General features: G+C 45.9%; 1 protein-coding gene across 1 annotated transcript in view; it reads right to left on the bottom strand.

The window, feature by feature from the left end:
* The window catches only part of LOC104404956 (tyrosine 3-monooxygenase-like), a 17,546-nt gene extending 8,577 nt beyond the window's left edge, over nucleotides 1-8,969 (bottom strand). The window contains 4 exon segments of the mRNA XM_010013516.1: nucleotides 419-593; nucleotides 4,089-4,220; nucleotides 4,222-4,293; nucleotides 8,877-8,969. Coding sequence (XP_010011818.1) covers nucleotides 419-593; nucleotides 4,089-4,220; nucleotides 4,222-4,293; nucleotides 8,877-8,966 — 469 coding nt within the window. The 5' untranslated portion in view covers nucleotides 8,967-8,969.
* Between the last annotated feature and the right edge of the window lie 16,689 nt (nucleotides 8,970-25,658).

Consider the following 25,658-nt stretch of genomic DNA (forward strand, 5'->3'; position numbering starts at 1 on the left):
TTTACAATAAGAATAACCCTGTCTTCAGAACAGGATGTCATGGGACTGTCTTGTAGTTTAGTGCTGGATCTGTACACAGTTCTTGACGCATAGGTAAGAAACTACTTTATATTTATAATATAAAACACTGCAGTAGGAATGGAGAACTTTGTAGGAGAGGTGTGAACAAAGGATGAAATTTCATCTCCTATTTCTGTTTTTCCAATCTGCACCAGAAGAATGGGCTATGGACTCTGGAGTCTGTTGAGAAATTGATAAGGGGGGAAGCAGCTTTCAAGATTCAGGTGTCCCAGAGGCAGTCTTTTCTGTTTTGCTCAAATTCAGTGTACAATAGCCCATCCCTTTTTCTGGGAACAACCCTGTTTCTACAGCCCAGCCTCTCTGCAAAAGTGAAACAGTTTGTAAGTAAGTTCCTTACATTTGTCTTCCTTAGTGGTCCTCACATCTTCTGTTACCCTCTTGATGGAGCTAATGAACGTATTGAGGTCAGAGCTGTGGATTTCACAGCGTACAAAGTATTCCAGTTCAGCAGTGCCTTCTCGGGGCTTTCGGCTAAGCCTGGTCTCCAGGTGGTGAATTTTAGCTTCAAATGTCTTTTGGGACATGGAAAAGGAGAACAAAAGCATTAAATAACACTTGAAATACCTGCTGGTACTTCCCGAAGATGTCCATATGGATGCACCTGGGAGGGAATCCCCTTGTCTTTTTCTTCCTTTTTTCCTCTTACTGGGATAAACACATTTAACCACTAATTTCACAGGTTTCCCTTCTGTACAGACAACCAGTGGGGCTGATCAATAACTATCATAGAATCAGAATCATAGAATGGTTTGGGTTGGAAAGGACCTTAAAAACCATGCAGTTCCAACCCCCTGCCACGGGCAAGGACATCTTCCACTAGACCAGGTTGCTCGAAGCCCCATCCAGCCTGGCCTTGAACTATTCCAGGGATGGGTCATCCAGAGTTTCTCAGGGCAACCTGTTCCAGTGCCTCACCATCATCACAGTAAAGAATTTCTTCCTAATGTTTAATCTAAATCTACCTTTTTCCAGTTTAAAGCCATTGTCTCTTGTCCTACCACTACTCACTCTCATAGAAGTCCCTCTCCAGATTTCTTGTAGGCCCCTATGGGTACTGGTAAAGAAGATCTTATCAAAAGGGGAACCTGGTGTGGTGGAGTGCCACCTCCTGTGGCCTCCTCTCCTTCAAGCTCCTACTGCAGGCAGAGATGCTTTTTTGCTGGTGGGGAATAAGGAAGAGGTTGGAGTTGGCATAGCAGGGGCTGGCGCTGCCCGGGCAGGGGCAGCGGCGCGGCGCTGGCCGTGGTGCTGAAACAGCGCGGCTGAGCTGAACCCAACCTGCAGTACCGTTAATTTGGGGCTCCTTAGCAGAACTGATATCATTTGGACTCAACATCAGAACTGGCCTCCCGCAAAGACTAGAGAAAAAAACTATTCTTCTCAGGTAGATTTTGGATATTTTCTTTAGCTCAGTGAAAGCTGGTAGTACAAGCCCAAGTCCTTGGACAATGACCCAATCTTTCCAAAGTCTGTGCAAGATCTTTGGTAGAGGAAGGGACATGATTTCTTTTATTAATCAGAGGCAGAATGATGAGAAGGAACAGATGCAATACCACTGGTAAATTAAATAAGGACTGTGTTTTTTAATGTACCTCCCAACTTCACTATTACATTGTCCCCTCAACAATCAATACCTTTGCATTAATCTGACAGCTGTGATTGCATTACCTATGCTTTGGCTGCATGTAACGCATACAGAAGAGTGAAACCAGTTTCCCTGAAGCCTGGTTCATGATGAGGCAAATGTCATTATGCCCATCTGCTTTCATATCTTGTACCTGCATTGCCAGAGGGCTCTGCAAAATAAATCTTCCTCTGTTGTGGCTTGACATGCTTGTCTTTTTATTATATTTAAAGCTCTCTAGTGACAAGCTCAAAGAGCTTCTTACTAGGAAATCTTTTGATGCAGCAAGTAAATTGCTCCAGGAAGAAAGAAATAATATTTGACCATAAGCTTCCCTAGCTTCTTGCTTGATGTTTTAAAAATTGTTTAAATTATAGACTTTAAATACATTGTAACATAAAATCTACTAAGTACAAGAAGCTACACTTCTATGTTTCATACCTTCTAAGCAGTCTGTTGCCTTTGAAATGTTACACTGATGGATTTTTCATGCCTTTTCTGGCATCTGTGCACTTCTAGGAAGGAGACCCAACCCATGGCAACACCAAGACTTTTGTCCGACAAACTTGTCTTAGAGATTCTTTCAGTCTTGAGACAAGAAAACAAATTTTCTTGCAACAATCCTCTTAGAGGAAATGCAAGAGGTTTTGCAATTGCTCAAGATCTTACCCCTTTCTGTACAATTATCAGAGATAGTACTACATGGGCAATGAACAGTTAGAGTGCCCTACAATTTCAGGGAAATCCTCATCCTCCAAACACACCTTTTGTATATTTACTGCTGTTAGGTAGTGGTTTTGCTGTATAGTGTTGCTGGTGATCTGTTTTTATCCCAGAAAAGGTTGCATTTTGTGCAGAAGAAGGTGTTATATAATTATGTATATTAACATGTAAGCTAGTAGCACGCCCTTGTGACAAGAAAGGCCAACCACGTACTGAATTATAGAAACAAGACTGTAGACAACAGGTCAAAGGAAGTGATTCCTCCTCTCTGTCTGGGATGAGTAAGACTACATCTGGAGCACCTTGTCCCATAAGATGGAAGGCATTGTACCCTATGCTGTGTACTGTAGCATAATGGAGAGCTGCCAAGATGCTCAGGGGTTTGGAGCACAATGTCATATGAAGAAAGACTGAGGAAACTGGATTTTTTCAGCCTTAAGAAGTGAAAGGGCAGGGGAGGTTGGTTCACAGTCTAGTACCTGTAAAGCAGACAGACCCAGGCTTGTCTGAAAAGTACACAGTGGGAGAACAAGAGCCGGAACAAGGACATTGAAAAGAAAAAGAAAAGAGAAACAGCTCCTTACCATGAAGACAGTCAAACACTGCTGAAGGGGTCCAAGGAGACCATGGGATCTCTACTGTGGTGATACTCAAAATGCAACAAGAACAGTCCTGATCAACCTGCTGTGACTGGATCTGCTCTGAGCAGGAGGTTGGACTAGAGACCTCTGAAGGCCCCTTACAACCCACGTAACAGATTAATAGGAACAAATTGTCCTTTTGTCTCACTACTGAAGTCAATGAAATTAAACTATTGTAGATAAAACATATCTCAGAGCCTCAGTTTGCAAAACACTTTTGAATCCTTCTGGATGAAAATGTACTACATAATGTAAGTTGTCATGTTTTGATTACTGTTTAAGTAGGCAGTACTTATCTCAGTCTTTCCATTCATGGTACTGAGATCCTAGATAATGCAATATTATATTGATGGCTAGGGGGGAAAAGCTCAATTAGTTATCATTTTCCCTTGGTATTAAAGCCATATACAGGGCACATCTTCAGGGAACAAACAGAACCTTTAACATGTGAATCAAATTCATCCCTGAAGTAGGGAGGTACTTTTGAAATCAATATACCAGTTTTATATTCATGATGAAGCTTTTCCTGTGAGTATTTGACCAAGGGACAATATGGCAACGGCACTCAGAGGCTGGCAAATCCCTGACCCACAGATAAGGTGGGTTTGGTCTGTAGCCATGCAGGGCACAGAGCTTGCTTTGAATGTGGGATCAGAGCCTTGTGCATGAAGTTGAAGTTCTGAGCAGTGGAGGGGGCTGCCAGGGTATACTACAAGACACATGGGTGTGGACTGTAGGTGCAAATCTGTGTGGTTTTATCCCGTAATGAAGCAAAGTTAAGCCCAGAACTTAGCAGCACTACCAGATAAAGGTATAGCTCATTGTGAGTGATGAAAAATGAGGGTATGCTGGGTATGAGAAAAGCATGACTGTGGGGATATCAAACAATTAACTTACAATTTGCAGTAGGAAGGCCTAGTCTGAGTCTTATTTAGTAGACTCATATGATATTTCTCACAGAACAGCCATGAAATCTCCAGTGTGTTCCTTGAGTCCCATACAACAGGTTAGGTACTCACCTCAAATACCTTAAGTGCACGGGACAGTGGTGAAGTCTTGGCTCCCTTGAGCATGAAGAAGAGGTTCAGCATTGCTCTTCCATCCTTCTCCTCAAAGACAATGGTCTCTGTAGACTCTGCAGCATCAGAGGCTGGGGGCGGCAGCCCCCCTTTCCTTCCTAGCATCTTCAATGAGACTTTGACGCCTACCAATGAACCGTGGAGACTGAAGGCAGAACAGAAATAATTATCACTTCTGATAGAGCTGTAGGGGAGATCAGAGGCTTCGCTGGTAGCTGGGTGAGGTATGACACATGTGTCTCAGGGAAGGTAGAAGGGGAAGGCTGGACTGACTTGTCTGGCTTTGTAGAGGAAAATCTGGTGATAAGGACTGAGGCTTTAGAATTGAACTTTTGGAAAAGTAGAGCTTTAGTGGAGCTGTGTAAAATACCCTTGTAGCATGACTGGAGAGTGGGTTTCTTTCCTCACCTTCCCTAGCAACAGTTTCCAATATCCTTCAAAAGATAAGAATCAGAAACAATCTTACACAGATTTCAGGTGTCTGATGAACTCAAGTGGAGAGGTGTTAGGTAAACTTGAAGTCATCTGAGAAAAGATAAAAGATATGAGGGACAGCTGAAGCCCACTGCTGTGGCATGGCCTGGCCAGGAAAAATGAACTGTTTGCAGGTGTGTTAACAGGGCAGCTTAGCAAAACTGCTCCCAGGATCCAACACAACACTTTCTTTTGGCATTAAGTGGATGCTTACCCATCGAAATGTAATTGGAACCACATCCATATACCCCAGAAAATAAATTCCTCCCACTGATCTATAGATTTGGTTTGTCCCAACAAACTCCTGCAGATTTCTGTTACTTGGAATTGCACCTAAAATGCTGTAACTCTGTGCCTGGGGTCATGTTAGGTCACTCACTTATATTTATAGTAAGCTACAAACTATTTCTGTCACTGCTGTTTCTTTTGTTATACAAATAGCTCATATACTAACTTATTTGTTCGTGGTACTTTACAACCAGTTTTCCTTTTAGAAAAACTGAACTCAAGTTTCCTTTCAGAGTCAGCTCAGCTGGTTCCAATTTTCTGTGTTCAAAACCCAAGACAGCTGCCAAACCCTCAGAACTTGCTAAAAGAAACCTGGGGCAGCACCAAAGAAGGACATAAAGCCATCTGGCACCTGCATACAGAGCAGGACTGGCTGAAGTTTTCCCTATGATTACATTGAAAATATCTGGAAAAGAGGTAGATGTTAACCAAGCAGCACCTTCCCTCCCTTCTGAAAATCTGGCGAATGTTTTCCTTTTAAAAAGACAGCCCATTCAACTACTAAGCCCTTTTTCTCTCTGATTTTCAAAGCCCACCATTAGTAACTAATGTTTCCTGAGAAAATCCTTTTGGATGCTTCAGCAGTGTAACACTGACATTTAAAACGCAGCCTGAAAAATGCAGCACATCTAGGTGCCAGCCTACGCACTTCTATCTGGTCCTTCTTTTAATAAAGGTACCCCTCTGAAATGATATTTGCTAATCCTCAACCCTTTTATTCCTTGTGGCATAGAAAAACACCTTCTAACAAATAAGCACATATTGCTGTTCATCTAAACTGATGGTATTCATGCCCAAAGAGAGAAGATGTCTAATAAGTATCCTCAGCCATAACTTTTACAGTCTCATGAAAGCGTTCAGCTTTAAGCGCGCGTTTTTATATCACTACTGTGTTTAAAGCTAAGCTGGTGTTTACTTTAAAGTGCCTGCAATAAGCAGGGCAAACAACCTTGTGCTAGCCACCATAACAGGGCTGTGCAGCAGTCTCAAGCCAGGCAGTGCATTAGCCAAGGATGTTTTATCACACTGTGCCCAGAGGAACAGGGGTGCAGCAGGATTTTACTTGTGGGGTGGAGCAGGGGAGAGAAGGGAAAACAGGCCCCCATGTTCAGGCTGTAAATAGGTTAAAATCTGTCTGTGAGGAGTTTAAATAGCAAGAAGACTTGTTTGACTGGAAAGACACATGGGAGAAGTAGCTTTGACCAGTCGGACCCATGTGCTGTAACCGGGTGGCCCCTGGCAGCCAAGAGTGAGGGGTCCTGGAAGCTGCTTAGCTCCATGGTGGCATGTTTTTGGTGGGTAAATTTAAAAATTAAGAGAAAAAAAAATACATTTGTGGGGGAAGAAAATGTCTGGGAGGGGTCTGCCCACCTGCTGCCCCCTCTACCAGGTAGAGGCCGCCTGGTTGCATGCCCCGTCTCATCATCCTCTCCTCTGCCTCTCATCATTTACACTCCTTTTGCTGGAAATTAGGAATCTGGCATATAAACTAACCAAACTGATATCTTATGATAAATGCCTTCCTTTCTTTGGAAGTCACCATTACGTGGTATTTCCAAATTGCCTTGCAGACTAGCTCTCTGAGTGCACATCTAGCTACAATGAGAACTTTTATTTGGTTTTGCAGAGCATTTTTTTGCCTAACTGAGGCTTGAGTCTGATATGGTCATGCACCTCTTATGAAGGGTTAGTTTGCCCTTCTTATGAAAGGTTAGTTCATTTTTCCTTCCTTGAATTTGTTGCAACTCAGAGTCCCCTACCTGACTAATGTCATTAAAAATACTGTGTTCTGAGTTAAAGTACTGTGGCTTTTTTCTCCTGGCACATTACTTGCAGCAAGCAGGAAGGATTGCAGAGGCTATTTCCCTCCCAGCAGCATGAGGACAGTAATGTCGCACCCTTGCTTCCCTGGGCACTCCTTTCTGCTGGTTTGCCTCCAATTGCTATATTGTGTCTGGCTCCACTTGCGTGCTCTGTAACCAAACCCTGCCCCAGCTACACTCTCAGGGTGTCTTGTAAAAGCTACCAGCAGCAGAAAAACTAAATACATGACAAGAGATTTTTCCATGGTGTGAGTCTGATGTTTGGCTGGCCCAGGTGACACATAAAATACCTGCCTGTGTAAATGAGTTCTGAGATTGCAAAGGTCCTTTTTTCCCACCTGGGTGGTAGTCCCTGGAGGTTAATGGCAAGGGAACACCTCAGACCTGCTGGAGCTGGTGCAGTGATGGGAAGGGGCTGGGTGGTCAATCACCCACGGCCATACAGACACCACAGACGCACAGACACTGCGTGGCTGATCACCACACGTGGCCACACAGACGCACGAGATGTCCCTGACATACAGATGCAGTCACACCTCTTGCCTAGTAGAAGCCAGTAAAATAAGTGACGTGGTTTACAAGATCTGTTCTAGGTGAGAACAAAGGGCAAAGCCTTTCACACAGGCTGCTCTCAAAGTGATCCTTACAAGACTAAGTTGGGGTTTTTTTATTATTTTTCTGAGAACTCCCATTCAAAGAAGGGATACAAAGATGGGCTGAGGTTATCCCTGCAGGATAGAGGAGGAGCCATTTATCCCAAACAGGTTGCTATGCTCCTGCCAGCATACCTAGTGAACCCAAATTCCTCTGGTCCCTTTGTTCAGTGGTCTATTTCCCATCAAACATGAAGCAGCACCCCAGAGTGTGTAGTAAAATAACACTCTCCCCTTCTCCAGACAGCAGTGAGCGTCTCGAATACTTATTTGATGAGCAGTCTGGAAAATACTAGGCTTTCAAGAACCACTTAAGTGCTCATTACTCTGACAAAACAAAAATGGTTGTGTGAGAGGGAAGCCTTCCCTGATTTCCACTTATTATAGAAAGCAAGCTTACCTCCTTGTTTCCTAAATATTTCCCTTCCTTTCCAGCATACTCCACTCTCCAAAACACCTCTCGCTGCCTATGTAGTGGCTGATTTTACCAAGTCAGAGCATCACACAAGGTAAGCAGAGTGGGTGAAAAAGGCAGCGGGCATAGGGGAGCTCTATAACTGACCTGCTGGAGTCATCCTGCAGACTTCTGCCAAACGCATCTTCTCCCTAACCCATCTCAATTCCCTCATTTCCTCCTGTGAAGCATCCTGAGGGGTTCTCTTCCTGGTGCACCCACTGCCACGGTCTGCTCTGGCTCCTCCAGGGTTGCCCACAGCCTGGTTATATCTCTGACCCACAGGACTGTCCTGTGCTGGGAGCCTCAGACTCCTCCTGCCTGCCCTGGCATTTGGGTTAGGAGGTGAAATGTCCCTGCCCCTACAGACAGTCCAATGGTTTGGCCAGACTTGGCTTTCTAAAGGCACTTGACAGATCAGCAGAAAGTTTTCATCTCCTTTCCCTGACACATACAGATCTGGTGTGTGCAGAAGCATTCTACCAGCTAAACCCAGGGCTGAGTCCACATCAGGGAGGGCTGGAAACAGGAACAGGGGAAAAATGTGCTGGGAGAGAGCAAAACTGTGGATGCAGCAGCAGTGAACAAGCTGATTAAACTGCCTGTGCCTCATATGTTGTCTGAAATAACAGCCACAGTTTTACATTATGCTAGAACAAGTGAAATCACTGCAGTTTATTGCCTTGAAACCAGGAAAACATTAAGATTTTCAAATTGCCTTTCATGCTGGGGATTCCTTGTTATTCCTGCTTTAGGTCTATGGGTTATTTATCTTGCTCTTGTTTGGGGAAAGGTGGAGGTTGCATTAGTTCGGATTTCAACCCCCTAAATGTTTGCATTTCACATGTACCTGTATATAGAGAGAACTGTTCAGGTAATTTCCCTTTGCCAGCCTGAAACCCAGAGGTGCCCATGTGGGAGAACTCCCACAAAGGCAGTGTTGGTCCATCTGTCCCTAACTGCCTCTGCCTACAGCTACAGGAGAGGCTGCAGTTTTTGGAGGGGGAGGGAAAGAAGTGGGGTTGGGTTGTCTTACCATGATGGCCTCAGCTTGCTTGGAGTCCAGCTCTGACACCGCCCGGCGGAAGCCTTTGGCTGCAGAGGTGGAGATGTTCGGGGTTGGCATCTTTGCTCTTCCGTGAGCTCTGCTCTCTGCTTTCCAGCTCCTTGCCAGCTTTTTATAGGGCAGGGCTGACGTCAAAGACTCTTTCAAATCTTCTCTCCCCCCCGCCACCTCCCCATCACCACCTCCCTCCTTTTCCCCCTCAGGCTGAGAGGAGGAGGGGATGTGAAGGAGAGAAACGTTTCTGTCCCATTAAATCTAATCGCCACGAAGATTGCAGACACCCTGCCTTCCCAGACCAGACGTTCCCCCCACCTGTTTGCCTGTGCCCAAAAGATTTCCACTCTGCTTTTTTTCCCCTCTTTCTTGACGGAGTTCATTCTTGTGCTGTGTTTCAGTTCATGTTTGCTTTCCCAACTTGAAAGTTGCATGAAAGGATTCTGATCTGTGAAAGGACAAAATAAAAGGAAAGAAAAGATTCAACCCTCTCTAGCCCTTTTTTCCCCCTTGTTTGCCTTATCATTGAGGCAGTAAAGAAATAGGAAAATAACACTGATTCCCCCAAGGCAGCTGTTGGGCTGGATGCTGCTCTCACATACGCACCTCCTGATGCCTTTCTCCTGAAAACTCTATGTATTTCAGTGCTCTCCCACCACCTCCTGTCTTGATTCGGCCACGTAGCACTAACAGCAGGGTAGCAGAATCGGGCCTATTGAGTCCTCAGAGACGAAAAAAGCAATAGAGAAAATAATCTGGAAAAACCCTTTCAGTCCTGCCCTCCCAAGGGCTTCATTCCTCTTGATGTAACTCCTAAGAAAAAAACCCTGGGAATAGCTAGGGCTGTGACAGTGGGTGGCAGCTCAGGACCCACTCCAGGACCCTGCTTTGCTGTGAGTAAAAGTGGCCTTTTCCTGTCTGGGGATTTTCAGTAGCTCTCCTATCCCAAACAAGTGCTGTGGGAACCCACAGTCCTGCTTCGTGTGAGCCACTGCCACACTGGGGACAGGCCACTGGCTGGCACAAACCCCTGCAGCAGGGAATCTGGTGGCCTTTCACCAGCTGACTGACAGAGAGCTCACCCACAACCTTGCTGACCACAGCGTTGCTTTGGAAGACCTCTGCTGAAGACACATGGTTAGGGTGGGTAGCTCATTCTTCCCATGAGGCACAGCTGAGTTTGTGCCAGTGTGCTGATTATTTTTGCAGTGCCAAAAGCCCTGGAGGATCCCATTGACCTCCTCAGGGCTGCAAAGCTCCTGATGTTTGCCATCTGCAAACACCAGGAACCAGATAGCGTGATCAATGCTGCCAGCCCCACCAAGGCAGCTTGGGAAACTCCAGCTGGCTAGAGGTTGTTAGAAGCTGAAGCTGAAGTAAGCAGCAAGCAACAGCTAAAGATTTGGTCCAGTAGTGAGCCAAAATTAATTTTAACTCAAGTGGAGCAGCTTCTCTTATTGTGGGTGCTGAGGAGACCCTGCAGTTTGGTACAGTGGAAACCAGAGGAGGGAGTTAAGCAGAGAGCGCTCCTCTCTCCCCAGCCTCTGCATCCTCCCATGTGGTACCACCTTGCACACTGAGAGCCGTCCTTGCTTTTGCTTTAATTTCATCCCTAATCCCCTCTGAGTCTCCTAAACCTTCTGTTTGTCCTCTCCTTAACCCTGGATGCTCAAAACACAAGATAAAAACCCACCAAACTGATGGAGGATAATGCTGCCTGGTGTTGCAGCATCTTCTCAGGAGATATTTTGGGGCAGATCCTGAATCATCCCTACTGCCCAGCTCCAGGGCAAGGAGAAGAATTGAAGGCCCAGTCACCTCCTAGCTGCTAGGGTGGCTTTGGTGACCCCCTTACTGGGCAATACGAGCAGCACTATGGCTGATCTTTTTTCTGCCACTAGCTGGACAAGCTGGGGTGCTGGGAACACCACTCTGAGGTACCAGCACTCAATCCCAAGCTGCCACGTTAGCCAGGCATCCTTGTCCTGTCTGTGCTCGCTGCAGGCTGCACCTTTTCACAACCCTTTTGAGCCTGATATTTCCAGCAGGTGCACAGAACAGAAGATCTTCAGCATTGCTTTGCATTGTCACTGAGAGACCACTGTCACCTAAGGAGTGATGGCTGTCTTTGACAGCCTGGCTCAACGACCTGCTCAGGAATTCATTGCCTCCTGGCTAAGGGAACGAAGGGGTTTGGGGTTGACTGTGGGACAGCATTAATTTAAAACACAGCCTAGCTCAAAAAAAACTTAAAAGATTAGGATCTCATGCAGATTGCCGCCCATGCTCTCTCATGTTTCCATGGTCTGTCCTGACTTTTTAGAAGCAAGGCTTTTCTCAGGGATCTCACAGACAGGATTTTCAAGCAGCATGATGCTCATTTTCATGCTATCTTACCACAGAGTGTGAAGAGGGATGCCCACCCCAGGCAATCACAGCAATTCACCCTGGGTTTTACCCCACAAGAGATCTCATCCTCTCCGGAGACCAAATTTTTTTAATTTTTGTGTGTTTTTAAGTTTATCTTCAGCACCTTTTCTGATATAGGGGAAATTAAAGTCAGGCAGTAAGTCAGCAGACTGTCAGAAACAACTGCCTCAAACAAACAGGTATCTGTCGTAGGTTGCAGCAGTGTCTTGCCTTAGTGTCATAAACGAGTGAGCCACTCTCGTTTCAAAACATAAATATTATTGAACTGAGCAGGCGGTAGCAGATAAAAAAACAGCGCTGGGTGTGCCGGGGAGTCCCCGCTCCACACAAGACGCACACCGGGCCCCTGGGAGGCTGTCCCTTATACCTCTCGATTTTGGCTTCAGCCAATCCTGTTCTCCCTTTTACCCAGATATTTAAAATCCCGTTATCTCTTTTGCCCAGATATTAACGTGGCTCCTTTCCATTGGTTCCTTTTTGTTGCTGGGGTTTCATCATCGAGAAGCTTCGAGAAGTTTCGAGAAGTTTCTCTCATTAGGCTGACCACTCCCTCAACCTCCATCCCTTATATGGTTATAAGCTGTACAACATTCTGCAACAAGACACCGAGTCGAACCACCCAGCCCCCCTTCCTTTTCCTTCTCTAAAAGCGTTTATCCTACTTTAATAAAGCGTACTTTTTCATAATAGTACAATTGACTTTCCCTTTCCCTTCACAAAGAAAAAGTGTTTCACAAAACGACAGTTACAAAGAGTTTCTTGAAGTATAACAAGCAACATTACCCCTTAAACCTTTTGATGAACAAACCTCACTTATCACATTAGGAAGACTGAATCCACTCTGCTGTTAGGGCTTCCTAGTACGTAGGAAGTAGATCTTGTATTGAAACTCATACAGAACTCTCTCATGAGCCAAAAGCAAACTAAGACCATGTAGGTCATCTGAAGATAATCTATGAAGAGTGGCAGGAAGAAGAACCAACTCCAAAAGAGGCTGCAAAATTAAGCTTGTGTACCATTCACATTATACATCAACAAAGAGCCGTCAGTGGGTGTTCTGCAACTCCACTAATGCCAGTAAGGTAACCATATGAAGAGAGTAAAGAAGATGCCTCTTACAGCCATTGCCTGTCTGCTTTGCTGAAGAAGTTGTCCTTGAACATTGTCAATGAGAGGCCTTGCCAAGACTGGGCCAGCTTCACTGGGATTTCATTTGGCAGGGAGAAAAGGATTTGGGTAGGAGGAGAGTTGTGTTTGAATATTTTTAACAAAGAAACTTATAATTCTGGATGAACTTTTCTGGATTGCACTACCTTTAAAACACCATGTGGAATATGAAATTTCAGCATTTTTTGTTTGAGGTTTTCAATTCAATTGTAGGACAAAGAAAAATTTCAAATTACTTAATGAATTTAATCTCTTTTTCTACATACTGTTTTCTTACCTTAAAATCAGAAAGAGAAATCATTTTGCTAGACCTTTTATTTTTGGTAACTAACTTATGTTAAAGGTCTCTTTAGAACAGCATGTGCCAGGGATGATAAACCTAAAATCAGCCATCAAAGCAAGTTCCAGTTATCCAAATTTGTAATCAATTTTCTAAAAGGATAGCCTTAAAATGTCAGTTCATGTAAAGAATTGAGAAAATTGCTAAAGTACTTTAATAAACATGGGAACACAGAGTCACTCAGCCTCCCTGCAGGCTGTAACACATTCAGAGCTCACATATGAAGGCTCTTCTGACAAACAGTAGCTTTAAAAACTGCTGATAGCATCAGAAAAGTTTTCAAGACTATTGTATGAATAGATGGAATTTCTTTGAATATGTTTTCTGTTTTCCTTTCATCACATTACATATCATTTTTCTCCTTGTGAAATCCAGCAGTTTATTTAAGCTCATCAGTTCTTCTACTTAGTTATGTTATCCCAAAGCCCTTGATTTTTAATCCCTCTTCTTTATATATACTATGAATTAGGCATACAATTGGTTTTCTTCTTTAAGCCCTGCTAATCTGTCACCCGCCATCTCTGTCTGGTGATGAGAGTCCTGCATTGCACAGGAACACTTCCCAGCATGGAGGCTCCGTGTAGCCAAAGTGAAGTCCTTCTTTCCATGCAACCAAGGGCAAAACTTCCAGGTTGCCATGAGTGATGGTAAGACTTCCTTTCTCTGATAAGAGTGGAAAAATCAGATTGGTTTTCCTGTCCTGAGCTGACAGAGGAGGTGAGCTGGGAGAACCACATAGCAGCAGGTTCTCCTTTGAGCAGAAAGGTGTGCAGCAAGTGGACGTCATTCACTGCAGTGTTATCAGCGTACCTCCAAAAGGATAGGCATTGCTTTTTCCCAGCTAGTGCAATGCAAAGCTCCGTAACACATTTTCCACTTGTGTCCTTCCCAGGCAAAGTCCCACCTTTTGGAGAGCATCCACAACTCGGACAATTCCAGATCTCTGTGTGTCTGCTTCTTTATAAATCACCTGTTTGGGTTCATGTTTAAGTTCTGCTGCTATCAGACATGACTTCTGTTGGGGGGAGTGGGGGGAGGGAATGGAGGTGTGAGACTGTTTGGTTACATGAAGCCACACTTGTGTCAGCTTCTGTCATGTTTGACTAATTACTAGATTTGCTAATGAGGAAGAGGAACCTTTAGGAAGCTTTATGAAGGAAATACAACAGATATATGGGTCTTCATCATGCTTTGTTCCTCACACCCCATCTACACAACCACCCTTGAATGCGTGCGGGTGTCATGTGTATCCAGCTGTGTGTTTTAAGGGATTAATCTGACATAAAGTAGAAACAGCAAACACTGTTGGACACTGCTTCGCTGCACTAGTCCCCTGACAGAAAAGACCATAAATTGTGCCTCCCTCAAAGGTAAAGCAGACCCTAAAAGAATCCAGAAATGGCATTAAGGTGCAGAGTGCTGCTAATCCTTGGGATGCTCATTTCACTTGCCACTGGATGCAGGATTGGCAGTGCAGAGAGAAAAGCAAGATACTATTTGCTTTGGCTGCATCCATGTGGTCTTTTTTTGCATCCTCAAGCATTGATTGCTATAATCACCATTCCTGAGTACCTCGGGTACGGGGATCAAGAGGAAAACCCTATCTGCCAACTTACTGTTCCTCATCATCTGAGTTGGAGACATCTTCATGTAGCAGCCTGTGGTCTTGATACAAGTCCGAGGGTGAATCAGTGGCAAAGGCACTTACAGCCCAGCCTGGCAAGGATGGGGGTCTCTCCTGTGGTCCAGGCAGCTGCAGGGACAGGATTTGTGCTGTGAGAGTGCCCTACCAAGGGTCAAAGAAAGGGACAGTGTATGCTGATGTGAGAATGAGCTGCCGTTTCCCATCACAACCAAGGCAACCCTGATGGCCATGTGGGGTGCCCAGGCCCCCTTGTTGCTCTTTCTTCCTCTTCCCCACCACAGCATGAATAATTACAGTCTGCCACATGAAGTAATTATATTGAGGGTTAGCCAGTTCCATCAAGAGATGTTTTTTTCTCTTCTCCCTTCACAGCTCCACTCAACATCCCTGAGTGCTACAAAGGAGTTTAATAACCCATAATGACACCTCAGACCTTCACATCATTGCAGCCTCCCTAGGACTGGGGCAACAGCAGGAGGAAAAAAAAGATAATTGAAATCCTCATCTCCCTCTTAAGTTTGCAGCCTCCTATTATCTAGAAAACACTGACTTCCGTGCTCACATTCTCTCACAACTGATGAGCCCAGGGGAAAAACAGGGCTGCAAGCAGCAGAGATATGCTAGCTCTTCAGTAAGGGCAGTGAGATGTTTTCTACCACCCTAGGAGAAAAGCTCAGCCAGATCAGACGGTCCTGGCCTTCCATTCCCCTCTGCAGAGTTGACCACTTGGACAAGAAGAGCCCTGATGCACGGGTTGTTCTTCCAGCCAGTGGGTAAATCCCAAGACAAAATAAAAAAAGCCAACTACACTACAGAAAAAAGGGCAGAAGATACACTTTTCCTGAAGATGAGAAGATGGAACAGGGGTGTGCAGCCTCCTCCAGTGCCTTTCTGCCTCAGTATGTATCAGTAGCTTTTCACAGTGTAGTGTACAGGACAGATATGCCCCACAGACACAAACCAATGACTTACAAATCAAGGCCAATACTCTCAGCAGCTAAATGCATACCTCTGGGTCCAAGACCTCACATTTCAGAAGGCCAGATTAGCCTTTAGCTAAACCTGAGAATATTCCTGTTACCCATAAAAAATACTCTCCCACCTGCAGTTTTGAAGCATGCGGCCACCTGGTCTCAAAACTCTGTTTTCATCTCCACATTCAGATACAATTTTTCCTCAAATTTTGCCTCAATTTGCACAAATTTGGACACAAAACTCATTGAATCTGCTCTTGTTGGTCAACAATGAAAGTGCAGTTCTGGGAAGTTTTTACAGCAATCAACTTTTCAGAGGAAATTAACCTCATTTCCAGAAAAATAGTGAATCACTTGTGGAAAGGGTTTTCAGAGGGAAGGGAGGCTGCTTGAATGGAGGAAAACACTTAGCATTTACCCAGAAACAGAGAATTTAGCCTGGAGTTTTCAGAAGCAAAAGCAGCAGCAATCTCTCTGTCTTTCAGGAAATGGACCTGGAACAGAAGAGTGAAAATTCAGATATGTTGCATTGATGATTCACCCACTGCTGCAGAATCCAAAACAACCATCTTGTCTCAGATCAATGGGGAAGCACTTAGGAGCAATTTTCCCTTGGAAATGCGGGCAGCAAGCAGACAGACAGGAGCAGCTGGCTGTAAAAAATGCACTATCTCTTGGAGCATGCATTTTATGGGGTTGTAAAATTAATTGCTGACACCCCTGACCCACAGTGTTTCAACTCATAGACAACTTCTTTAACAAGGTCATCAGAGAATGTCACCTTTATGCGGAACGGTAGCCTATGTGCATTGCAACAGGTCTCCTCCTGCACTACCAGTCCTTATGATTATGTTCGTCCTTAGCTTATGTTTGTGATACCAAATAATTTTCTCTCAGCTCCTGGAGTCAGCTTTCTTTAATAATAAATAAAATGCAGACCTTTTGAGAAGGGAGAAAAGGTAGAAGAGTTGCCTAGGACTCATGGAGAGGTAGAAAAACCCTCCAGAAAAAGTAATTATATGGAGATCTGGCGCAGAATTTTTGAAGATTGAGCTTGACAGTGAATTTGCTTTTTTGGGAGGGGGAGGGGGGAAAGTTGAATAGGTAAACAATTTCCTGAAAGCATCAGAAACATTCTGACAAGAAAAACCAGATGTCTGGCACTAATCCTATTGTCAAAAACACAGGACTGCTTTTCTGACTGCTCACTGCATGGCTGTTGGCAAGTCATTTAACTCACTGCTTTAGTTTCCTGCCTTCTGCCTCAAGGCTGGTAATCGCTGTAACCTTCAGCTGTTAAGAACCAGTTAACAGTGGACAATAGATGCAGAAATCGATGGAAATATTTGGCTCTCGCCTCCTTTCAGTCCTCTCACCTGCAGTCTGATTGCCCATCAGGCCTTTGCATTGCTGAATACATAGGGAAAAGGGACTCATGCTACTGCTTATTTTTGATCCAGAACCTTGGAATTCTAGGCTCTGTGAGGTTTGCAACAACCTGTATTCTTCAACTCTTTCTCTAGATAAAAAGAGAAAGTTGAGGGCATGTCCCCATTTTATTTAAAAATTAATTAAGTCCCCATCCTACTACATAAAGCAACTCTTGAAAGTGGGCTTTGAATGCTTAGTGTCTTCATGGCTAGTGACCATGGTGTCTGGCCTGATGTGTTTAACCCTCTTTGCTCCTCCACCCACACCATGGAGTAAAACAGTTTACGTGACACATGGTGGTATCAGAACAGAGAAAGACAAGCCCTGACAAAGGACCAGAGCAAGTTCCCATTGCACTCTCAGAAGGACTGGAAATACCTCACCGTGTGTCAGTGTGCTCTTAGCATGGCCAAAGCTGATGGCATGGGAGGAGAAGGGACTTTGACCCACTGCCAGCAGTCACCAGCTCCCTGTGACTGTTAGAACCTGCACTGCAAGGCTGCAGAGCATGGCTGGGATTGGTCTGGACCCCACATCTGTTCTTGGGCCACTCCCCTGAGTCTTGTTTTCCCCTCAGTTTTCCAGTCGCCCACCCTCACTGCTCTAGCCATGGAAGAAAATGATCCTAGAAGTAGCCAAGGAGTTTCCATCAGTGGCTGTCAGTGTTTGCCTGACACTCTCCTTTTTCATGAATATGTCACTTCTTTGACGTAGATACATCTCCTTACCCCTCTTCTACCCCCCTTCCCGTCTTGCGTAACAGCAGCTCCAGGTCAGCAAGGTGGACCAGTGAAAGGTAGCTCAGTGCTACTTCCGCATGAACAGAAAACTGCTGATTTCTTAGCCACTCAGTTCCCTCTCTCCTCAGGCACTGGAAGATAAAAACCATCCACCTGTCAAACAAAAGGTCTGGTGTGTTTTTAGCATTAGGAGTCACATAAGGGGTCTCAGACCTATGAAAATGTCACCATATTGACTTCATACAAATGTTTATTCATCGTCTGTTTATATGCAGAAAGGCATTTTGCATTCATCATCAAATGGATGAGATCTATTATGGAGACACAACCAGTTCTGAATTAGAAATTGTCACCAGCATTTCACAGTGAAATCAATGCTTTCCTACTGATTCACATCTGCTCAGGATCTCATCCGTTATTCCTAACAGGTAGTCATCAAGTAAATACATGGAAAAGAGCATGAGAAAATATTTTTCTTTCCTTTTTAGAGGATGAACGTAAATGTATCACCCATGGCAAGGTTCATTCTACCTAGCAGGCTTAAGAGGATGACTCATCAAAGCCCTGTGCTTCTCTTCTGGATCTTCAAGGTGTATCAACAGTGTTTTATTGATCCACAGTCATGGAAAGTAAAGAAAGGGAAGAGTCTGAGATCTATACTGGTACAATATACCTGACTTCAGTAATTCTGCCATTAAGCTACTAGGATGCCATGATGGAAAAGCCGGCTCTGCAAGATTACATTTCCTATCATTCCAATGATAGGACTCTCCTCTTCACACACAAATCCTTTAATCTATTGGAGAAGAGAACATAAAGATCAGTAACTGAAAGTTAAGGAAGAAAAGTTCAAGTCAGTAGGAGGTCATACAATTTTAATAGTGATGGTAAGCAAGCCAGATGGGCACTGGGAAAGCCATGTTCCCCTCTACTTGAAGTGTCCTAACCAGAACAATTACTTCACCTGAAGGTTGTGTCCATCACACACAGAGACAGGACAAGGTAAGACTAAAGGGGATGGCACAACCTGTGTGTTGTGCAGGAGGAGATATGGCTGTCATGACCCGTCACCACAAAGCACAAAGCTGGGAGCAGGGATACCTACTGTCCTCAGCCAAGAAGACAGGGCAGACCCCTACCAGCTCCTGCCAGCACAACATGACAGAGGTGCTTCTACCTTGCACCTTGCCAAAACTGGTCTTGGAACCTCACTTTTTTAGTGAGAAAAGACAGCTAAGAAAATACCATCCCTGCAGTGGAAGTCTTTAGCCTTCCCACATGTACCAGTTGCGAAAATACATGTCTCTGCATCACTTAAGGAGGTGGAAATTATGAGTTTCCAGTGCTCACCCTTCCCCCTTACCCTGTTGATGCAGGCAATGCCTGCCTCAGGAGAGTTAATAGTACTTTTGCTTATTTAATTTACATCAGGGACGTGCTAGATGGCAACGATGTGTGCTGGTACAGGAGGAAAAGTACCACAGAGAAGAAGAGGTTAAAAACTCCCCAGATCTCCATTGTTCTGTCTCCTTTTCATTCCTACCCCCAAAACATCACCAAAAGCAAATAAATGCCTTTTTTGGGGGGAGCCAATATGTGTTTTTCTCCAGCAATCTCCTTTTGCTTGTTTTGCTTCCTTGCCTCTCCTGTGGGTTTGCGTTCCCCCAGCTCCCTGTCCCCTTCCTTCCCTCCTATGCCTCACCAGTGCAGGGACAGGAGCCCAGCCATAGCCTGAAGGGATTTGCCTTGTGCCTTTAGTTAGGTTTCCCTTATCTGTCCATGGTAGGGCCATGTGTTTTGTCTCTATTCCCCCTCCCTGCAGATGTGTGGTTGAGGGCAATGAGAGACAAGGGGTCCTTGTAAGTGCCTTATGATAATTGCAGAGCAGCAACTGCTCTGAAAATCTAAATTCCTCCCTGACATTTCCAGTCTAAAGCTCCCACTGACTCAGCTGCTGCTTGTGATATTTAAACAAGGATTATCTCCTTTTTTATTCTTTTCTGTTTTGATAATGGGATGGCAGAAGGTTAGTTTAACACTTTCCTATGGTTTGTTTGGCTCAGCGCTCTTCAGGACTGTAACCAAATCTATACTTCCCAAGTCGCTCATCTGGCATGACTGGGATAAATAACAGCTCCCATGATAAAAAAAAACAAGGATCTTTCCCTGGATTGTCATATTTTCCAAATTTTAATTCAGCATGAGCTTTAGCATACAGGGAAACTTACTTCCTTGGGTGTGAAAGGTCTTATCCCATTGGCTTCAGCACAACTGCATTCAACTTACTGCTCAGCAGCACTCAGGGAGAACATACGCTAGTCAAAGCTCTCCATCAATTCAGAAACTACCTGGCAGGGAACAAACAACACAGCTAGTGTTGTTTCCAGACACCCCCATTTCAGTGCTTCAAAAGGACATCCAAAATGCATAAAGTCAGTCCTCCTAGTGACAACACAAAAGAGACTTCCAGCCCCAAGCCTTGGGTTACACCAAGCAAGCCCTCCATGCCCTGAAAGATGCCCCAGGGTGGCCCTGGGGCGCACAGGCTCCAGGAGGCTATCACCTGGCTCTGTAGCACTGGGGCTGTGGGATGCTGCAGCCTCCTTGCTAGTGCTCAGAAATGGGAGCGGGATCAATGTGCCTAATAACCTGTCATTATGGCACATGCTGGGCCAGATCAGTTCCTCCAGTCCCCTGCAATTAACCAGCCATTTATTCATGAAATTGGCCAAGAAATTGCTCAGGATGGGACAAAGGAGAGATGAGGGGGAAACCAAGGGGGCTGAGGCTGGGATGCAATCCCAGCATTGCATGCAGGACCAGTTTCTCACCCTGGCACTGGGGTTTTAGTAGTGACTGAACAAAATCTGAGCATTTCTCTCTGCTTTTCAAAGAGATAGAGGGATTAGGAGGTGGTAAGGGCGCTTTCCCATACCCCATGGTGGAGGTTAGAGTGGAGTAGACTAGACAAATTTAAGCAGTGCAGACACATTTGAAAGCGTGAAGGAGGCAGGCACACAGCCATGGACTGGATCCAGTGAAAGTCTGAGATGGGAGCAAGGGTCTGCCTGCATGCATAGGTGTCCACGGAGGAGTGGTGTGGGGCCCCATGTCTCACCACAGCCCCTATCACACTGCTACAGTCAGGCAAAGCAAACACATCCCTAAATGGAGACAATCCCGCTGTCCTGCCGATAAGCACTGCAGGGCGGGTGGAGAATTGCTGCCTGTTGTTCCCAATGTCCTGTGACGCAGGGCTGCTTTTCAGCCCTGGCAGTGCCTGGAGAAGGTCTCCAGCAAGCCCCTGTTTTATCAGAGCCAGTGCTGTTTGGACTGCATCACTGCTGGGGGAGGCCAACACCTTTGGACACCTTAAATGAGCAAATGATGCAGAGCTGGTGTGTCCCCACTGTCTGTTTTGGGTCGCCATCCCACCCTCCTCATCCTCCATTCCCAGTGCCAGACCTTCCTCATGTGGCAGCCCATAGTCTCAGGAATATCGTCCAGGGCAGGGGCAATACAGGTCACACCAGACTTCAGCTGGGCAGAAAACCCAGTCTTCATCTCATGATGCCCCCCTACTTGGGGCACCTGTTTGCACTCCTGGGGTGTCCCCATGGCAATCGCAGCTGCCAGGCAGTGAGCATCCAAGGCTGAAGTGCAATGCTGCTTATCGTTTTGCTTCTTGAGAATAAAGCTCCAGAGAAAGGGTGTGCTTTTCTCTGCCAGCACAACTCAGGCAGCTGGCAGTGGCATACGACAAGGGTTGTGTGCAAGACCTCCTCTCCTGCCACTATTCTCTCTCCTAGGTTGCACCAAGCAGCCACCAAAGCATGGTCAAAGCTATGTAGCTTAGGCACAGCAATGACAGTGGCTTGGGTGCAAGGGCGAGACCAGTTATACTTAGAGTATCTTTCCTAGCTTCTTCTTCTTCTTTTCCCAAATTGACATCTCCCCCTGGTCCAGATCTATTTGAAAGGTCTTCTGTACAAGAAGCTTTTACAGCATGTTTGGGGCTGATCAGATGAGAATGTGTTTTGAATTCCTCTATCAGGGAAGTCCATGCCCCAAGATGGAAATCACATTGCATGCGGTTTCCACTGGTTTCCTTTTGGGCTTTAGTCATGGCCCCAGAAAGGACTAAGGGTGCTCTGCATGCTTAGGAAAAGCTTAAAAGTTAGAATTGAACTGAGGTTAGCCTCCATTTCCCAGATGATCTGTGACACACTGGGTGGCCAGATGGCCATGGTACCTTTTGGAGGGACCTTATCAGGCTAAAGAATTAGTGAGATGGGAACCTCAGCAAGTGACAATGCAAAATCCTGCCCTGGATGGGGAATAATCCCACACACCAGCACATACTGGGGGCCAAGTGGCTGGAAAGCAGCTTTGCATGGAAGGCCCTAGGTTTAGGGTTAGAGTTAGGTCCTGGTGGACCTGGCTAGACCTTGCCCCATGCGGCAGCTCTGCCTGAGCAGGGGGCTGGATCAGGCAATCTGGAGATCCCTTCTAACCTCAAGCACTCTGCCATTCTGGGATCATGAAATGAAAGAAAAGAAAAGAAGAAAAAAAAGCAGATCTTGAAAAAGATCCTCTTGAAAAGATCACTTGAAAAACCCACAAAATAAAAAGAAAAAGGGGAGGCAGGGAGAAAGAAATTTAAAAACAAAAAGAGTCTCCCTCTGTCTGTTAACTGGTCAATGCACTCTTCCGTTTGCTGAGAGAATTTTGATGTAAGGACCGCTTTGTGCTCTTGTTAATAACACGACACCTCACTGCCTTCTAATGGACATGGCATATCCAGGTGCTACCGGATCAGCCACAGGGCTCCTTGCTTGATGCCATCGGGTCCCTGTCGCCTGCAGGGCAGACAAGAGCCATGGGGACAGAGCAACGGCTGGGCCAAGCGAGCATGGAAACTGCTTATGGCGTGCCTGGTGGCCTGTCACCTCCACTGGAGGTGGCATGGAGTGACTCAGTGCTCCCGGCTACACCCCACGCTGAGTCACGGCCCAGGAGCCTCCCCCCAGCAGTCCTCCAGCCACTGCTGGCACAGGCACATCAAGAGAAATGGTGGCTCATATGGCTGATGCTATCTCAGAAGAAAGCTCCCTCTCTCCTTCCAGAGCCTCCTCAGAAGATGGGAGATATTTGTCCATCTCTACAAGGTGTTTTGGAGGTCCTAGAACAGGGCGATGCTGCATTTCTATTCAATTGTGGCATGAAAAGTCATATTCATGCCCTTTTAAGGCTCTTCTGTAATTAAGACAGCATGTGCTGTTCCCCTCCCTGTCTCCCATAATGGTTACCCCATCAGGCCTCTGACATGCAGTAAGCAAAACAGCCTGTGTTACCCACCGGTGTCTTACCAGGTCTCACCATCTCCCCGTTATTCTCCAATCTTGCTGTAGGTGGTAGGATTGACCATAAGTAGGTCAGTCTCTGGGCTTGTGTTCTTGCTAGCAAGACCTGGAAAGCAGATCCCCTTCTAAGTCTGCAGCTGTGCAGGACACTAGAAATGTTTTATTTCTGCCCACATCCCCATGTGCATGGCTGAAAGAAACTTGGTCATAAATATGTCTGATGTTGCAAGTCTCTCCTTACCCTTGCTCTAGAGCCTTCCCTTTGCCCCAGCACAGGTTGCTGGTGGTCAGCCCAGGGTTGAACCAGGAGACAGAAAAGTGGAGCTGCTCTCGTGGGTCCTCATGCCAGGCAAGATCTGCTCTCTGTGGGCACGCCAAAGGAGGATTGCAAAACCTCAGCAGCTCTCAGGGTTGCTCCTCTCTGCTTGACAGCCGCTTGTACTGGGAGATGTTCATAAGGAAGAAGTGGTTTTCTGAAACAAGGGGTTTGGAAAATCTCTCCTCCTTTCAGTAAACACTCATTTGTTTGATGGGTGGAGATGGGCACAAGGGGATCTGAAATCTCTTTCCCCTGACAAATATCCAGGAAGCTAAGTATGGTGACTCCAGCTCGACGCACAGCCCCAGCCTGCAGAAGCCTCCTGTCCCTCATCTGCTCCTGACAGTGTGTTCACTCGCCCTCTTTCTCTCTTGTTTTTACGCTCTTATTTGAATCCTGCTTCACTTCAGGGTGACTGTCGATAATCTCTGTGGATGGGCATCTGCCTTTCTCTCGCCATCAGCCCCACCTGCAGCCCTGGGATATGTCACAGCATCAGACCCCATGGCTTGCAGCCTCTCTGCTCCCTTTCTCCACGGTCAAAATGCAGGCCAGCCAAAAATGCTTCAGTTCAGGACCTGTATTGAAGTGACTACTCTGGGCCTGATTTTGGGAAAAACTGGATGCTTAGGTAGATTCTGAAAAGTTATCTGTCTGTTGTGAAAAATGGGGTCACAGGCTCCACCTTAAAATGTTTCTAAAAGGTCTTAAACCCCCTGTTTCTCTTAATGTATTTTTTAAAACCTGCTTTTTCCTTTCTTCCCTGTTGCTCCTGTTTTCCTTATGACTGGAGTCATGGGACAGTTTCCCTTCACCACATTTCTTTTCAGCATTAAACAGTTACCTCCTGAAGTGGCTCAGACATGTGCTGGCATTTTGCAGCCTTTTATTAGGCGGTGGTCCACTTACAGATGCTGAAGAGGGCTTAACCACTGTGGTTGTCAGGAGGCAGGGAGAGGTGAGGGAAGGGTAATTGAGGGTTTAGACAGTGCTGCACTCTGCGAGACACCTACCATCAAAATCAGGCAGGTCTATTGATCGGCCTCTCAAGTGGTCTGCCTCTCCCATTAGCCCTTTCCTGGGCAATGCACAAGATATTGAAGAAGTATAGATTTTTGGTTGCACTTTGCAGTGACGCTGGAGGCAGTTACAATTGGGAGGTGCAGAAAAACAGGAAGACATGAACTCTTTATGGGAAAAGACAGGGTTGCTGCCCCAGTGCAAGGGCAGGCCTTCATGGCACCATCAGCTTGCAGGGGGCTGTGCATCTGAGCTGATCTGTGACAGGGAAAATCCCTTTCAAATAATCATAGAATCATAGAATGTTTTGGATTGGAAGGGATCTTAAAAATTATCTAGTTCCAAGGCCCCCTGACATGGGCAGGGACACCTTCCACTAGAGCAGGTTGCTCAATGTAGGCTTTATTTAAGGTACCCAAATGGCAGGCTAAAAGCTTTTCTGTTTAGGGAGATGAGGAGTTAAAATGCAAAGAAAAGTTAGTACAAAACCCATGGAGAACAAGGCCAAAGTAAAACACTTTTACTTGGTAAAATGTTTACTATTTACTTGGTAAATAGGAGGATGGCATCTTCTCTGGCCAAAGCTGTATGGTACCTTAACCAGTGGTCTGAAAGAAAATTATGGTGGCTGGTAAACTTTACACGCAGGGAATGAACTGGTGGTGCAGTGAATACTGAGACATCTGTAGTTTTGTCATGTGTTTTAAGATGGAAAATGGATTAAACAGATGACCCTTGCAAGACAGGGACAATCTCAGACTGTCAGGAGGGCATTGACTGTGGTGGAGTGGCTTCCTAGCAGGGTGCACCATGAAGGGCTGCGAGGTACAGGGGAAGGAGCAAGGGTAGGAAGGTGCCATCCCATCAGTGAGGAGACCTTTGCTAAAATCCTTCTGCTTCTATGAGCTGCTTCCCTTGGCAGGTATCCCCAGCCTGTTGCAAGGCTGGAGTTGCTGTGCACAAAGCAGTCTGTGCTCTTCTTCAGGACTCCACCACCAGCATTGGACCTGACACCCTTTGCCCAGGTAGAGCTGGACAAAGGCAGGGGAGGGCTGGTGACGGAGGGGGCACAGGTAGGACGAACATGTTGGGGCACAAAGGAGAGATGTCATCATCTGGTAGTCTCATCCCATCTCTCAGGACTGGTGAACTGTGTCCTGTGTGCGTCAATATCCCCACGGCAGAGAGGATCCTGCTGTTCCGCTACGACAGAGGCCCTGGGGAAGGCAAAGGCGGGGACCGGAGTGAGGGGACGTGCTGCTCCGGAGGCTTCCCTTGCTTCCCGGGCCCGGCGGGGCGGAGCGGGAAGGCAGCAGTACGGCCATAGCG

This window comes from Nestor notabilis, unplaced genomic scaffold, assembly GCF_000696875.1.
Source record: "Nestor notabilis isolate BGI_N333 unplaced genomic scaffold, ASM69687v1 scaffold26214, whole genome shotgun sequence".
Lineage (NCBI taxonomy): Eukaryota > Metazoa > Chordata > Aves > Psittaciformes > Psittacidae > Nestor > Nestor notabilis.